Source organism: Corylus avellana, chromosome ca4, assembly GCF_901000735.1.
Source record: "Corylus avellana chromosome ca4, CavTom2PMs-1.0".
Classification (NCBI taxonomy): domain Eukaryota; kingdom Viridiplantae; phylum Streptophyta; class Magnoliopsida; order Fagales; family Betulaceae; genus Corylus; species Corylus avellana.
Genome location: NC_081544.1, coordinates 9,966,232 through 9,983,807, shown reverse-complemented (window position 1 = coordinate 9,983,807; position 17,576 = coordinate 9,966,232). Strand labels below are relative to the sequence as shown.

Genomic DNA, 17,576 nt, shown 5'->3' with positions numbered 1-17,576 from the left:
ATCATCTACGTCCTCATGGGGGTGAGTCACAATCAATGTCCGCTGCCTCAAACCCTCAAAACCAGTCTAGACTCTACCACACGCTTCCGGTCAGCATCATTTCCTGCTGCGATACCTTTACCTCCCCCTGTAGACCACCACGTCACCCTCAAGAACCTTACAGCCTGGCGACGCTGCTCACATTTGAACAACCAACCGCGTTCCTCCACGTGGCTGTCTCTTGACGTTGACACCCTCGCTTCTCACAGCTGTCTCCCTTACTCACACCGCGACAACGGAACATCCCCATATATAAATACCCACTCCCATTGCTCTATCCTCTTCAAGCACAACAACGCCGAGCTTTTACCTTAGCATTCGACCCTCACTATGTCGTCTATTTACCGTTTTGCCATCCCCTTTGCCCTTCTCTTCTCACTTTGCTGTACCATCGAGCCCGCAGTGGGCAGTGCCAGGAAGCTTACGGCTCTGGTGCAGGAACAGCCGCTCGTGCTGAAATATCACAACGGTGTTCTCCTGAAGGGCAACATCACCGTTAATCTGATCTGGTACGGCCAGTTCACCCCGATCCAACGGTCCATTATCGTGGACTTCATCCAGTCGCTCAACTCACCGGGGGCATCACTTCCCTCCGCGTCCTCGTGGTGGAAAACCACTGAGAAGTACAAAGGGGGCTCGTCCACCCTCGTCGTAGGGAAGCAAATCCTCCACGAGGCCTATACTCTCGGGAAGTCGCTCAAAACCGCGCACTTGGTCGCTCTGTCCAACAAGGTCAACCAGTTGGGTGCGATCAATGTTGTTTTGACGGCCAAGGATGTCGCCGTCGATGGGTTTTGCATGAATCGGTGTGGGTCACACGGGTCGACTCGGGTGCGTAACGGGAATGCCCGGGCCGCGTATGTGTGGGTCGGAAACTCTGAGACTCAGTGCCCGGGTTACTGCGCGTGGCCCTTTCACCAGCCCATTTATGGCCCACAGACCCCGCCCTTGGTCTCGCCCAACGGAGACGTCGGAGTTGACGGCATGATCATAAACTTGGCCACAGTTTTGGCTGGCACCGTTACCAACCCGTTTAACAACGGTTACTTCCAGGGCCCGGCTACGGCGCCATTGGAGGCTGTCTCAGCTTGCACGGGTGTTTTCGGGTCGGGTGCGTATCCGGGTGACCCTGGTCGGGTCCTGGTGGATAAGAGCACCGGGGCGAGCTTCAACGCCCACGGGGTGAATGGGCGCAAGTACCTCTTGCCAGCGATGTGGGACCCGCAGACATCTGCTTGCAAAACTCTCGTGTGAACGACGACGAGGCATCATATGTGTCGGAAATATGTGTACGCATGTAAATACTGATGTGGCGGGTTCTGTGGGATGATAGGGTTGATATTTTCTTTGACACTCTTTAAGTTTGTCGTTTTGCGTACGTGTAAATTTTCTTTTAAGAAAGCGCAAAAACTGTGGAAATGCGAAATAATAATAAATACTTTTATAAAATCTTAATGGAGTTGAAACACACAGACGGTGAAGGTGGGGGAATATAAGAAAGTTTAAAGCTTTTATTTTTTATTTTTATTTTTAAATAAAATTTAATAATAATTATTTTAAATTTAATGATGATTTTAAAATTTATATTATATTTAAAATAATTTAAAGAGAATTCTAATTCTTTTTATAACATTGTTGTTTCGAATCTTTGGGCGGGTAAGGGAGAGGGTCTGGTTCAATGGATCATGGATTATAAGATTTGTATCTTGTTTGTAAGTCATGTTTTTATGGAATTATATAATTAAAAATGTCAAAATTCTCGATTTTGTTTTTTTAACTCATTAATTTTGAATTAAATTCTAATTTACAAGTAACTATTATTGGGTAGACGTATGTAAGATTTATTTGTCTGCCAAAAATGATATGATATTTAATTAATTAGTAATGGAGTTAGGGGATGAGAATGAAGGGGTGGTCAATTAATTAGTGACGCTGGGGGCCGTATGGTAGGGTCGGGGAAATGATGAGGTGAGGTCATGACTCATGGGCAATATGGGCATACGGACCAAAAATTAAATCTCATTAATTATTTGCGGCTGTGGCATTATTGTTTGTGTATGTTGGTGGGGGAGACGCCAGTGGGGACCATACTCCAAAGTGAAGAAGGCCTAATCATGCAATGTAGATAAGCATTGGTATATATTAAACTATTATTATTATTATTATTTTTTTAATAAAGGGTCTTGATTCTCTCCGAAAAATTAGGGTTTGATAATTTTTTATATAACTAAAAAATTTGATACAAATTTAATATAAAATTAATGTTTGATTCGTTTCATACTTTGACACGATATGAATTCGATACACGATATTTAGAGCTGTCAATTTTTGACATGACCTGCGAATTCAAGACGGATTCTATACAAAAATTAGTTGATGGGTCTAATTCGTTTATTTAAATTAGTTAGACTATGGTTAACTTTATATAGTCTTATACTTATGTTCCGCACGACTTGAATTTGACATACGAACAAAAGTTGCATCTAAGAAAGGCTTTTCGCTTCTCAACCAACAAAAGTATTCCCTTGATAAATTCCATGATTTATATGGAACTCTTACCGTTAAACTTTGCAAAATTTATCTACTTGAAGATTATAAGATAGCATTTATCTTTGCATACCCCAATTAGAGCACGAGAGCAAGAAGCCTACAACTAGTTATAAATGATTGTGAGATTTGAACTGTCCAAATTTCTGTCTTTTTGGGCTAAAAGTTTGTACGCTCATCTATTTTAATATTTTTAGTACAGTATTTATTGCTCAGCTCAAAATGGACATGTTCCAAGGACCATTATTTCCTGAGAAATGCAGTTGTTGTTTGGTTGGGAGGGGGATGGGAGAGGTAGCCAGGGTGAGAAGAGCATTCATGAACGGCTGACTTTTGGAAAATATCAAATCTTATACGTTGTGTAAAATAAGTCAATGTCACGTTTTTAAATGACGTGACAATATATTTAAAATTTAATATCATATATACTATTAAACAAGTAATAAAATATAATTTTGACTGTTCACCTCCAAGAATTGGTGAGTAAGGTTTGAACTTGAAAAGGATACAAAGCAAAGAACAAGAATTAAGATTATGAATGATAAGCGAAGGATAATAGAAGAGAATTCGAGTGTGAGATATATGAAGAGTTCTTGAAATAGAAACAAAGATATTTTAAGCGGATAAACCCACATAAATCAAAAATAATTTTAGCGGCGGCTCAAGATTAATAAAATCTTAAATTTGAGGTGTATCAATATAGTGATATAGACTATATACACTTCAGTGTAAACAAATTGAGTTCCACATTAAAGAAATGTTACAAGTGCAAGTGATTAATATAATATAAATGAGTCTAAATTCATTGACTAGAGCTTTCAAGTTGAATGATGTCCCTAACAATAATTTTATCAACTAAACAAAATAGTTAGATCATGGCTTCAATAAGTTTCTTCAATTCGAGTAATTGGACAATGAAAAGAAAGAAATTTAAGAAGGCAACTTGAGAAAATCTAGGAAAAACCAGGAGAAAGCTGGTTCAAAAATTACAGAAATTCTTTTGCCAACATTCTGCCAAGGTAAGGTTGTTCCAAGCATTTTATATCTGGGATCAGAAATCTGTGTTTATAGATAACTGTATTGGATATCAAGTAGCAAACAAGATACAACCTGCCCATATATTTTCATCATCATTATCATAAAATCCAAAGGTATGTTTTGAGAGCGACACAAGCCTTACATTCAATCATGGAAGCACTAGTGCTAGTATATGCAGATATGTATAGTACCATCACTGTTCCTCAGATTTATTTGATTTATTCAATCAGATTTGCCAACTTCCATTGCACTTGAAGGTCTTCACTTCCTCTTTTATATCACTATATATATATATATACACACACACATAGATCATATAGATAGACACACCTCAAAACCATTACCAAGAAACAGACAAAAACCTCCTAGAATCTAACTGAGGCCATGGGATGCCTTGAGCCAATCCTTCTCTTTCGTAGCCGGTCTGCAATAATAAAGGAAAGCTCTAGAGATTGAGAAGCATTCAGCCTTGGATCACAATGGGTGTGGTACCGTGAGCTCAGATCATTATATGTTATAGTTCGCGAACCTCCTACACATTCTGTCACATTCTGCCCAGTCATCTCTAGATGAACACCGCCAGGGTAGCTTCCTTCTTGATCATGAACATCAAAGAATGCTCTCACCTCAGCCTACCAGAAAAAAAAAAGAAACTAAGAAGATTACCAAAAATAGAAAATGGAAAAAGGTGTAGCCTTTATATTGCAAAATGAGTAACATCAGAGGTAGAGAAAACTAAACCACTAATTACAAGTGGTGTCTCAAATAAATATGTTATCGAAAATGTCTACATAAATTACAATGTAAAAGTGATATTTTAGTCTTACCTACAAACATTCTTTCTTCTTGTTTTCTTTTCTGGTTTCATTATAATGTCTACTAAATAAACTGTTGAGAAATTGACTAATTATTTTATGTCAGTAGAAAATGTCATCAATATGGACACTTTACGAAGGAGTGGGGTACAGATAAAAGAATTCGAGTCATCTAGGGAGCCAAAGAACCACATAAAAGGTAATCAACAGCCTCTATTGAGAAACTATTATGCATAGGTTCAGTTTACAATCTGGAAAGTTTCTTCTTTGAACATTTTTGTAGTATGATACAAGTCAACATCTCACCTCTGCCAAAGTGAAAAGAAGAGGGAAGGGGGGCAGGGGTGGTGGTAATCCTATTTCACAAGCAGTAATACCAAATAACAGACATAGGGAAGTAATCCTATTTTAAAAGAGTTCTTCCAAAGTAAAAGCAATAAAGTAATGTTTTATGCCAACCAAATATACCATCAATAAGGACAACATTAATTAAGGCGGTTAAAGATCATGGCTACAGGTTGAATGACCCACACGAAACTTGTATAGTTGCTTGATTTAGCAGTTCCACCAGATACTTCAAAACAACAAAAGTAAACTAGGAAACTACATTTACCTACCTCTAGCTACCAACTTTTTTGTAATGTCCCCTCAATGTTTTAATTTTTGCAATGTCTCCCCCCCACCAAAAAAAAAAAAAAAGTGTACCATTGGGGTTGCAGTGTCCCCTTTTGCGACCCAAAATGACAAAAATACCCTTCATAAAATTAAAATATATATTTTTAATCTCATGGGGGGTATTTTTGTCATTTTCAGTTGCAGAATGGGACATTGCAAAAAGGATGGTAATTAGTTTGTGGGGGGTGGGGTGGTGGTTAAATATAGTTAACCCTTAAAACTAAGCAACCAAACACAGTGGATGTAATAGATTTAAATTAAGCCAGAGATCATACCCTAATTGCATCAAAGGAACGGGTTTTAAGTCCACAAGGAGCTTTAATGGTATTCCCATGCATGGGGTCACTAACCCAAGTGACAATTTGACCTGCTCCACGGACAGCTCTGATCAGATGAGGAAGCTTCACTCTCATGTTCTCGGCTCCCATTCGTACAATTACCGTTATTCTTCCCGGTTTGTTCTTAGGATTTAGAATATCTATGAGCTTAACAAGCTCATTCGGATCCATTTTGTCACTTGCCTATATCACAATGCACTCTTTTATTAGCTCTCTGATCTTTTGAAACCAAAGCAAAATCAAGTTATCACCCACAAAAATAAATTCTTTAACAATGGAACAAAGATGCATAAGTATTTAGCAGGTCAAAATCTCATGTCCTTTTGTTGCTTTTTTTTTTTTTGCTGAAATATAAATAGAAGCAAAAGATTCTAGATACCTTTACGCCAAGAGGATTAGCAACTCCTCTCAGAAACTCAACATGGGCACCATCAAGTTGGCGCGTGCGTTCCCCCACCCAAATCATGTGAGCAGAACAGTCATAGTACAGCCCAGAAGTAGAATCCTCTCTTGTAAGTGCTTGCTCATAAGGCAGAAGTAAGCATTCATGAGATGTCCAGAAATCTGTTGTGGTCATGATTGGGTGCTCAGCAGTGAGTCCAGCCGCACCCATGAATCCCAGGGCCTCGTCAACTCGATGACCCAGTTCGCGGTACCTGTTAAGCCACAGCAAAAACATGCTTAATCCAGAAAATATTCCAAGACAGAGAATTGGAACTTCACCTGTTACTCTTTTTAGACCTACATTAAGACAATCCATTCAAGAAATATATAAAGCTACAGGATGGAGTTAAGAAAAATTTATCTGGAAATTAATTCCTAGAAATCAAAGCCACCCATAGTTTCCATTTTGGAGAAAAACCATTTGTTTAATCCTCAGCGAGAAAAGATACAACAAAAATAAAAAAAGCATAACAAAGGAAGGTTTCCTTTGTGGTGGGGGTGGGGGAGATTTTCATTTTATTTCTACCTTCCCTTAAAGATAAAACAGAGCATTGAAAAAATACTATATCTAATAATTCCATTGGACCTGAGCCGATGAAAATCCCATCCAAGAAAGTTTTCATGATTCAGGAATCTCCTTACAGAAAAAATCAACACGTGGTAATGTATAAAATACAACATATTAGATTAATGTACTAATGGACAAGCCGAAACACAATAAAGATGAGAAAAGTTGTATGAGATGCACAACAACAAAAACATGAATGTGACAATGCAGATAGTTATTTGATACAAGTTTAAGCAGTGATCGTGCTTAGGGGAGACAGAAAATGACAGAGGTGAAAGTAAATAGGGAATACATGATCAATAAAAAAAGAGAGCCCTCTTTTATACCCCCCAGCAAAATTAACAGGAGATGGTAAAACCCATTGTTGTTCTTTTAACCATGACTGACATCTACAATTTGTCTCCGGTGCTTATGGCCAATCCCAGTGAGCTAGGAGGACCACACATAGGATTTGAAATAAAATTAAATAAAATTAAAAAAAAAAAAGACACAAATTCCACCTATAAAATAATATTGGCCTTAGTTGGGGCCAACTTTTCAAAATGATAAATGTGTTTAACCCTAATAGGTTGTATCTAACACGTGAAAAAAGATACTTTAATGTATTGTGAAGAAACCATTACATGATTAAAACATCAGGAATTTAAGTAGGAAGCTTTAAACAAATGAAAAAACCAAATAAATAGGGTATATCTAATTAAACTAGACGAGTATGAAATATACCTATCACCCTGCTCACTATGCTCCATGAAATCTAGATTCCAGTGAGTGACTCTCTGCATAGCTGCATACCCACCAGTGGCAAACGCCCTTAAGAGGTTCAAAGTTGCGACGGATTGGCCATAGGCCCTAATCATCCTATCCGGGTCTGGAACTCTTGATTCGGTATTAAATGCATCGCCATTGATATTGTCACCTCTGTAACTTGGCAGCTTCACTCCATCCTTCTCCTCAAATGGATCTGATCTTGGCTTTGCAAACTGACCTGCCATTCTACCCACCTAAATAATCACACCCATGACGTTTTCAAATGATTCAATGTAACTGGCATCATATAGTATTTCAGGAATCATCACTGACTGAGAAAACAACAATCAATTATAACAAATAAATTCCGCCCTAATTTCAGCTTCGCAAACTGTTGACAATTTAATAATACTAATTTCCAATGTTGATTGTGAATATTCTTGGGAATCACCAAAAGTATGGCCAGTACAATACGTGAGAAAAATTCCAGTTTAGGAAAAACCAATTTTAGTCCCTAGGTTTCGAGCAATTTCAAGTTAATCCCTAAGTTTTCAATTTTGACAATTAAGTCCCTGAGTTTTACTTCCGTTTCAAATACGTTTCTGTATCAACTTGTTATCCAATTAATTAATGGCATGCTACATCAAACTAATAAGTCGATGACACGTGACTTGCAATTAACACGTCATGCATCAATTGTACTTCCACGTGGCAAATCTACCATAAATTGCAAATTTACTAACATTTTTTTTTAAAAAAAAAAAAAAAAATTAAGATGAAATTAAAAAAGGGGTGGCAACTGTGGCCATCCCCTGACCAGACGAAGGGTGGTGGCCCTGCCAGCCACCCCTGTTAGAGGGGAGGCTTCCCCTCACAAACACCATCCTTTTTTTTTTTTTTTTTTGAGTAGATTTGCAACTAATGTGCAGTTGGTGTATGATGCGTTAAACATGAGTCATATGTCATTGACTTATTGGCCTGATGTGACACAATGTTAATTACTTAAATGACAGGTTGAGACAGGAACCGATTAAAAACTAACGTAAAGCCGAAGAACCTAATTGTCAAAATTGAAAACCAAGAGATTGAATTGAAATTGCACAAAAACATAAGGACTAAATTTGATTTTTCTCTTTCAAAATTGAGCCACCTGTCTGCCAACCTAAATTATCAAATCTAAATTTATTCAATCCTCGAGCCTCTAGTACAATTTTATCATGCATAATTGCTAATTGTAAATTGGGCGACTAATCTACCTACCTAAATGATCAAATCCTTCAACCTCTAGTCCATTTCCATCATGCATAATTTCGAAAATCAAAATTAACGTTTAGCACCACCATGATCTCAGCTTTTTAAATGGAATTATCAATTTTCTAATCTATACCATCAAACCCATTACAATCTAATTGCAATTGGCCATCACCCAATTTCAATATCATCAAAAATATATTCTGAAATCACATTCCACAATCTATGATCCCAGTTCCTACCCACATAATCAATCATTTTCAAAATTTTTCAACAAAATTCAATCCCCCTATGCATATATTCATCAAAATCATTAAAAATCACACATATAATGAAGAAAAAAAAACTAATAAAAAAACTGAAATGTAAAGACCTTGATAACAGGCATTTGTCCACCGAACATGAGAACCACGCCCATCTGGAGAAGAAGACGGAAGGTGTCACGAATGTTGTTGGCGTTGAACTCCTTGAAGCTCTCAGCGCAATCACCACCCTGAAGCAGAAACGCCTTGCCTTGAGCGGCCTCGGCCAGGCGGTCCTCCAGGCTCCTCGCCTCACCAGCGAAGACAACGGGAGGAAAGGACTCGAGGGTCTTGAGGACAAAGTCGAGCGCATCCTGATCAGGGTATTCGGGTTGCTGGAAGGCCTTCTTGGCTTTCCAACTGTCGATGCTCCATCTGGTGGGAATTGGGGTAGTTGTGGCGGTCGTCGGCGTTGACTTGGAGGACTTTGAGGGGTCAGCGGCGTGAACGGCTGATATGGGTTTGTGGCTGGTGGGGAGAGAGAGGTGGTGATGGAGGGGTTTGGTGGGTTGGAGGGGTTGGAGAAGGGGTCTAGAAGAGAGGGTGGAGGTGACAGTAAGCGCCATTTCTGAGAGTCAAGAGAGAGCTGAAGACACAGCTAGGACTAGGAGGAGGCTTTTTAAATAAAGAAAAATTTTAGTCACCTACTATTCTTTCAATTCAGATTTTTTTATTTATTTATTTATTTTTTTTCCAGTATTATTTTATGGTGTGTTTAAGATTGCGATTTAGTAAGAATAATCTGTGTTTTTAAAAAATATCGTAAAACATAAGGCATTTGGTATTGCGATTTAAAAAACATTTAATTTAAAATAGGAAAAAAATCTTCGATTTCAATAAGCAAGGTAGGGGGTGTTTATTTAAAAAAAATGTGAATTTAAACCAAAATCATGAATTCGCATAACAAATATTTAATCAAAAATTATTTTTAACATGTTTTACCAAACGCCTTTACGATTTTAAAAAATAGCGATTTCAAAAATGCTATTTTAAAAATCGTACTTATTAAAACCACAATCCCAAACGGACATTTTTTATTATTTTCTTAAATCACCAATATAAAGGACAGAAAAATGAAAGTAATAAAAAAGAAAAAAGAAAAAAGAAATAGAGAGAAATGATTAAAAAAAAAATATACGTGAGTTAAAGTAGTTTCCTAAAAATAGCTAATCAAAAACTAAAATATGTGTATTTGAGAAGTTATTTGAACATAATTTTGGCTTATATTAACTAAATAACTTGTCATAATTTTGGCTTATATTAACTAAGTATATCCAATAAGGAGCTTTTATAGTATTTGCCAAAGATACAATGATGTGACTGAGATTTGTTACCTTTTTTAGCATTTTGAATTAAGAGTGCGTTTAAAATTGCGATTTTGTAAAAATAATTTATGTTTTTAAAAGATATCACATAATGTAAAGTGTTTAGCATTGTGATTTAAAAAAGAAAAAAAAATCTATAATTTCTATAAGCAGGTTAGAGAATGCTTATTTGAAAAAAATTGAATTTAAACCAAAATCACAATTTCTCATAACAAATATTTAATAAAAAAAATATTTTTTAATATGTTTTACCAAACGATTTTACGATTTTAAAAAGAAGCGATTTAAAAAACACAATTTTTAAAATCATACTTATTGAAATCACAATTTCAAATAGACCCAAAACGTTTGTCAAATCAGTAATACTCACCTAAGACAAATATTAATATTAATATTAACAAAAACAGAATATCTGGGAAGTGAAATTTTGTGTTTCCCAGGAAAATCCAGTAAGAAAGATGGTCCTAGCCTAGGTGGTGGGCGGCTCGGATGGTGACTTCGAACAACACAAGCGGGCACGTGCGTATGCAACCAACCACGTTTAGTAGCGTTGTAGAGATAAACTATTTTATGATTATAATTTTATTTATGTAATTTATATAACCATATATTCACCTATAAATCTTCGAAATTTAATTTAATATTCTCTATTTCAAATGTGCTAAACAAAGAAAAGAATGATTATCACACAGGCAACATAAATTATAAGACAATTCATGCATGCAAAACATACAAGTCCTCCGCAAGCCCACAAGGGTCAAGTTATATGAAGGATAGTATCCTATTTTTATTTATTCCAGCAAGGAGAATAAAAGCAGTAAGAAGTTTTTATACCCTTCCTGCAGTTTTCTCTATTTTTCCCCCCCTTAGCATATTCCTCCAATTTCTCTCTACTTCTGACACAAACTTGAAAAATACTGTGAGAACTTGTATGCAACTACTGAAGTGAACCAAATACAATCTCAAATCTGAATATTCAGAGACTAATTTTGTGCAATGTGATGTGATGTAAGCAGCAAAAAGGAGCTAAACAAACCAAACAATTTACGTGCACCAAAACCTGCAATGGAAGCAGCTTCTATGAAAAATTTCAAAGAGTAATATACAGATGAGAAGCATTAAAGTATTTAGATAAACTCAACAAAAAGCTCAAATCTCAAACACAATCAGACCAATCTAAATAGCATACTTCTTAAATGTTTCCAGAACATTATCCATGAGATGACAAAGGGATAAGGTGTTGCACTTGTCCATTAACTGACTACCAGCATATCTGCCTCGAGAAAAATGGAACAGTCAGAAGTATGGACTGTAACGCATTGGCATTCTGAATCTTGGAACCTTCCTGCAACAGAAATATGCTAGAGTTTCACTCTAAAGGTTCACAGAGGGCAGATAACAATCAAATGAAGGAAAAACAAGAGTGGCTGGAGAATCACAAGTTAATCCATGACAAGAAGAGGAGGCAATCTTCAAGAAGCATACCCATATCCATAAGGGGAGAAGCTGTAGGGAGCTATAATTGGGCTTCTGGCTCGCATAAAGGGGTTGGGTCGACGAGCACGATATGGCTTCAACCCAGGTATATTGGTCCGTTTGGCAGTCACCTGCAACCATATTTAAAAAGTTCATGTGGGTGAAAAACGAAATACCAATGTTTCGAACTTATATCAATAAAGTTTCAAAATCATGCACGAGTCAAATTGATGTGTATATTGTTCCTAAACACATAAAAGAAAAGAAAAGAAAAAAATGAAAAATATTGCTTTCACCTTTAAGTGGCGTCCATGTAGTTGAGATTCATTCAACAGGAGAGCCTCTTGGACAGCCTCTACTTCGACGAATTCCACATAAGCATAACCCTTTGGCTGACCATACTTGTCTGTGCGAATAGTGACTCTGTTCACTGTTCCACATGTCTGGAAATGCTGCTGCACTTCTTCAGGAGTACATGAATAGTCCACCTGCAGACCCGGTTTGTGCCCAAAAGAATTATTTTAGGGGAGGAACAACCAAGCAGAGAACACAATAATCAACTAATAAGCCTAACAGATCAATTCAGTGTTGCAACTGAACTAGAGGCTGAACACTGAAATGAACCTTTTACTAGTACAACCAGCTACTTGAACTCTCCATTACATTAGATATAGAAATATGATTAATGGAATGAACAATGTCTAGGTGTTCAACTAGTTTGTAACCAAAACTGGTGGTTCAGACAACCATAACAAAGATTGGCTATTGGCTTTCAAGGTTCATGCAACCAGTATATCTGGGTCTCATCTTGATGTTCTGGCAGGCGTATTCTTTGACCACCATTCAAATAACACGTCATTATTTATTTATTTTCTGAAATCTTTGTAGGGTGGAGGAGAGCTTTCTCAGGCAGATATAAGCCCCAAATCCACCCATCATCAATGCCTTTACTACTTTATTAGATTCACTTAAGAAACTTTCTAGATTAAGGCTGAAACCCTCATGATTTCTAAAGTAATTGGGCCCACCCATGGGGGTACCTCAGAAAAGCAATAATGGTTACATCAGAAGATGAGGAAATTCGAATATGGTTTTCCCATGCCAAAAGTACACGCACATCATTCATAAGAATGCAAGACAAAACTGCCATATAAACATGTCATTTCTCCATGTTTGTTACATCAGAAAAGCATGTAAAATTTAAGAATTTTGAGCCAAATTAATAGAAATGTCATCAGTTCAAGGTCCTTGATACTATCAAAGAAATAAGAGGAATGCTAGGCTTAAAAAAAAAATTTACAACATGATGTGGCACAACATGATTGAAAATGAGATAAATTCAATTTTTTAGAAATCCAATTATTTTGTGCCACATCATGTTGTAAAAGTTTTTTTTGTAAAATTATTTGTAAGCCTAGCATTTTTCAAAAAATAATTAAAATAATGTCAACAAAGATAAGCTCGCTAACCGTGAAACTTTTAGAAATTAACTGGTGAAGACAGTGATATATATCAACTTGTGAGGTCATAGGTCATTCTTGTGATCTTGTCTCGAGTAGTAAACAAGAAAAGCTAACAATAATACTGGAAAGACAGAAGAGATACCTATTTAATCCAAGTGAGAAAATAAAATAAAAAAGGGAGATCAATGACCCCTCACCAGATATAGCCAAACACCTAAACATTCCTCGAGCAATAATTGCCACCAAGCAGCAGCTGGCTTTGCCAATATGACAGCTATACCCACGCCTAGCCCTTAATCTTCAAGGCATATTACACCTCTCAACTGTTTGAGTCTGGGTTAGAAATCTTGAATAACATCTGTTCCTCTGGCCATCCCAGCCCCAGAACTAGTGTTTATACCAACAAATGTGATACATATCCTGTCCATTGCTTCATTTCTTTTTTCTATCACCCTCTCCAAAATGATAAGTGGTGAGAATTTGGCTTCTACTATTTTGTTTTTTTCTTCTCTTTCCTTCTTACCTTTCCGATTCTTTTCCCAAATTGTACTTTCAGAAACTTTCAATACTTTTTTTTACAAACAATTTTAATCACTTTCATTGTTTTCTCTCTCCTGCATTCCTATATTTATCTCTCTCTCTCTCTCTCTCCCCTCCCCACTCTCTCTTATTGAATTTCATTATTTATTTCTTTTCGTAGCCCAGCTGTATTTCACATCAGAAATACCACACCGTTAGTTAATCAGAAAACTCGAAGAGTGACTTCTGACCTGCGATTGTAGTCAAACACAAAGTCAATGCAAGACTCTAAAGCTTAGAAAATCCCATGCGCACGTTCACACACAAATCTCAACTTGGAATTATGAACAATCAAGTACATCTAATGAAAATGATTACAGTTCTAACATAGTATGATTTTAGCACTCTTCAAGGAAGTAGTTAGATAACTCCAAGTTAATGGTTCACTTAGCTGCCAGATACAACTGCCGCAAACATTGAAAATGCCACCCCATGGGTTAAGAAAGGTAGTCTTAGCTGGAAAAAGTAAGGGGCAGAAAGAAAGGCCTTAATCATTGTTAATCGAAACCAATAAGCATTTTGAACAAGCATAACGCCAAGAACAGTGTCAATATCACAAAAAGGGAAAAAGGTTAAGAGGAGCAATCACTATCCCATACTACATCCAGACTCCAAAACTTGAAACCTAAGTCCTATCATTAGGAGTGAAAAGGCGGTTATGGTTACGGTTAACGGTTATTGGCTAACTGCTAACCATAATTGCCTAGGCAGTTAGTAAAATCGTCTAACTGCCTAGGCGGTTAACCAAACCACTAACCACTTTTTAAAAGGAAAAAAATCAGAAAAAACCAATACAATGTTGTTTCTACGGTAATGCGGTAATACCCTACCACATATGACGTTATTCTATGTGTGTGTGTGTGTGTATATATATATATATATATATATATATATATATATAGGCCGTTAGCGGGGGGCTAATAACCACCCAGTATTTCAGCCCTACCTATCATCAGGGAAAAGATCAATGGACAAGAAGTGATCTAATGGCAAGAATTATTGGAAACAAAACCATACATTTAGGAAGGAACTAAAGATGACGTTTAGAATCTGTACATCTAAAACAATTGACAAACTTGCTAATCCACATTTTAGCACCTGTTTGGTTCCTTTTAAAGAGAAAGGTTGTACATTCTTCGAGTAGGAGGGATAGAGAGAGAAAGGGAATATATATATATATATATATATATATATATATTATTGGTAAGTTACAAATGTACCAAATGGGTTTTGAACCCAAGACCTTACCCAACATAAGTTCATCCTATTCCTAAAGGGCATGAGATGCTATTTCAGCTAGAGCTTATTGGCCAATTTTCAATGACTGTTTCCTGAACACATAACCCAATAGGTGCTTATTCTTCATTGAGCATGTTAAACGTTGAATGCTAAAAAAGAAAAAAGAAGGAAAGATACGACTGTGTTCCCATACTCTTGCAATCTACTCAAGCTTGACTCTGTGCAAAGTGCAAACATGCAGTTCTTGCCCTATTTCAACGCAACCAAATAAAAGTAGCTACCATATTCCACAAGCTAACTGAGGAGAACCTAGCAGCATCAAGTGTTCAAGCGGGAACACTATTAGGCTTAAATACTTACTACCTATCCCAGACTTTGGAAAAGGTTCAATTTTAGTTCTAGCAATAAGGTTTAATTTTAGTTCCAGCAAATACTCTCTTATTGATATAATCCTTCTTTTTAACTTAATTTCCTAACATAAATTATATATTGTCCTCTTAATTTTCGTGCTACTTGAAAGATACTTGAATTCTACAAAGACAAACAACAAATTAAATAAGAAAGAGGCCTCACATTCCCAACAAAGATTGATCGAGAATCTACTTCCTCTCTATTTGCCTGTGCTGCAGCTTCACTAGCAGGATCTAGTTGCACACAAAAAAAAACTTATGAAGTATAAGTATCAAAATCGTCATAATCATCATTATTTATCAGGTTATAAAACGGAGCATCACACAACCACATCGTCATAACCATCCTCCTAATCTGATTCAACTACAAAGTCAACTTCTAATTAAACATGTAACAAATTATCCCCAACATTATTATCATGTAATTCAAATTAAACATGCGCTTAGAGAGGATGCTCCTTTTTTTTTTTTTTTTTTTCTCATTTTATATGTAATAAAGAACAACTCTAATAATGTAAACCAATTGTCCTTCTGCACCTTTTCTTGGGACCAAAAAAAAAAAAAAAACACAGAACACAAAATGTAATAAAAATACATTGTCATCTCGGGAACATATGAATAATTAGTAAGATTTTTTTTTTTCTAATTTCTCAGGGAGATCCAAATCGAAACTTGATCACTAAAAGAGCTTGCACTCAAATATTAATCATCACCTACTGACAGAGCTTCTTACCAGAATTGGAACCTATATACTACTATAAAAAAACCAATGTAATACCAAAAAATATATACAAAAAAAAAAAAACCCGCAAAACACTAGAAATTGCATTAAAAAAAAAAAAAAAAAATTAGAGGAGTACGGCATATAAGGAATCTGATCAATTGAAAAAAAAAAAACAAAAAACAAAAACAAAAACAAAAACAGAAAAAACAAACAAACAAACCAACCTTGTGTGGAACCCATTTGCATTTCGACCTTGGCCTGCATCTCTCGCAGAGCAGCCGCTTCGTCCTCCATCTCCTTCAACCGCTTCTTCATGTCGTCAAGTTCCTGCAATACATTTTTTGTTTTTTTTTACAATTAGGGTTTTCGCATTTTTCTTCTTCGATTAAACTGTTGAGGGGACTCAAATTAAAAGTTTTGTGAAAAGGAAACGCATTACTGCTTCATTGTTGTTGGGGGTGTCCTCTGCGCCAGACGTGTCCACGTCCTCGTTCTCCATCTCTCTCCGCCCCTTTCTCTCTCTGTCTCTCTCTCTTTCTCTCGCTCGGTCGCTCGGTCGTTGCGTGTGCGTTTCTGTGTACCAAGATTCAAGAACACCCAAACAGTAAAGAGCGCCGCAACTTCACGTCAAGGTTTCACTACGGTTCTCATAATCCTGCTTCCTACAATTCGGCCCTTCACACGTCCGCATACGTAAGATTAAATACTTTATTTTTTAATTTTAACAAAAAGGTTAAATAATTTAGGGTTAATAACTTTTTTTTAGTATCTAAGTTTAAGGCTGTAAACAAACAAAACTACCTATGAGCTCGCTCGGGATCGGCTCGATAAAGTCCAGTTCGTGCCCGACTCGATTATTAAATGAGCTACTTGTGGACACAAAACTATACTCGATTATTAAACGATATATACTCGTATAAAACCCGACTCGCTCGTTTAAAGTTCGTGAACATATTTGTATAGGGGCTTGATTTGCTTATTAGCGTGACTCATAGTTTATATATTAAAATAGCTTATATAGTATATAACTTATTAAATAGTTTATATATTATAAATAGTATTTATGCTTACATAGTATGTAGCATAAATACTAAATATATATAGTTAGAATATTAATAATGTAGTCATATAGTGTATAACTATTTATAGTTAACTAGTGTATTGTGTGTATTAAACTAAGTTAACTAATTAGTTAATTGGTTTAGTTATATATATAAAGAGCTAATTGATTAATAAATAAAAAAAATGTTAGATAATTTGTATATATAATAAACTTTTTAAATTTTTTTTTTAATTTTATCAAAGTCAATTTCATATATTAGAATTATTAACCATGTATATAAAACATTTGGTTGCTACTATTAAGTGTTAAGAGTAAACTCTTTTTGATTTTCCTTGTATTTGTTTGCTTTTAAGTGTCCCATACCAATAAAATAAAATCAAGCACACATCTCTCACAATAATAGTTAACTTGTCCGGTTGTCCCACATGGAAAAAGCAAAAAATCTTTCTCATCTAAGTAATATATAAAAAGGATGGAAGCCTCTCTTACTGAGTCAAGTTAGTTTTTATTTATTTATTTCAAAAAAAAGTTTG

General features: G+C 36.1%; 3 protein-coding genes across 3 annotated transcripts; 1 reads left to right on the top strand and 2 right to left on the bottom strand.

Annotated features, from left to right (window-relative positions):
* The first annotated feature begins 314 nt into the window (after positions 1-314).
* Positions 315-1,509, top strand: LOC132179455 (protein EXORDIUM-like 2). Its single transcript, XM_059592186.1, has one exon. The coding sequence runs from the start codon at positions 370-372 to the stop codon at positions 1,291-1,293; it is 924 nt and encodes a 307-aa protein (XP_059448169.1). The 5' UTR covers positions 315-369; the 3' UTR covers positions 1,294-1,509.
* A 2,164-nt stretch (positions 1,510-3,673) lies between these two features.
* Positions 3,674-9,375, bottom strand: LOC132177659 (phospho-2-dehydro-3-deoxyheptonate aldolase 2, chloroplastic-like). Its single transcript, XM_059590076.1, has 5 exons — positions 8,836-9,375; positions 7,188-7,465; positions 5,832-6,108; positions 5,390-5,635; positions 3,674-4,256 (listed from the first exon to the last, which is right to left on the bottom strand). The coding sequence occupies exons 1-5, from the start codon at positions 9,328-9,330 to the stop codon at positions 3,990-3,992; spliced, it is 1,563 nt and encodes a 520-aa protein (XP_059446059.1). The 5' UTR covers positions 9,331-9,375; the 3' UTR covers positions 3,674-3,989.
* Positions 9,376-11,138: 1,763 nt separating this feature from the next.
* Positions 11,139-16,627, bottom strand: LOC132179441 (polyadenylate-binding protein 2-like). The gene is made up of 6 exons (XM_059592169.1): positions 16,420-16,627; positions 16,205-16,307; positions 15,420-15,490; positions 11,862-12,053; positions 11,575-11,696; positions 11,139-11,434 (listed from the first exon to the last, which is right to left on the bottom strand). The coding sequence occupies exons 1-6, from the start codon at positions 16,477-16,479 to the stop codon at positions 11,386-11,388; spliced, it is 597 nt and encodes a 198-aa protein (XP_059448152.1). The 5' UTR covers positions 16,480-16,627; the 3' UTR covers positions 11,139-11,385.
* Positions 16,628-17,576: the final 949 nt, after the last annotated feature.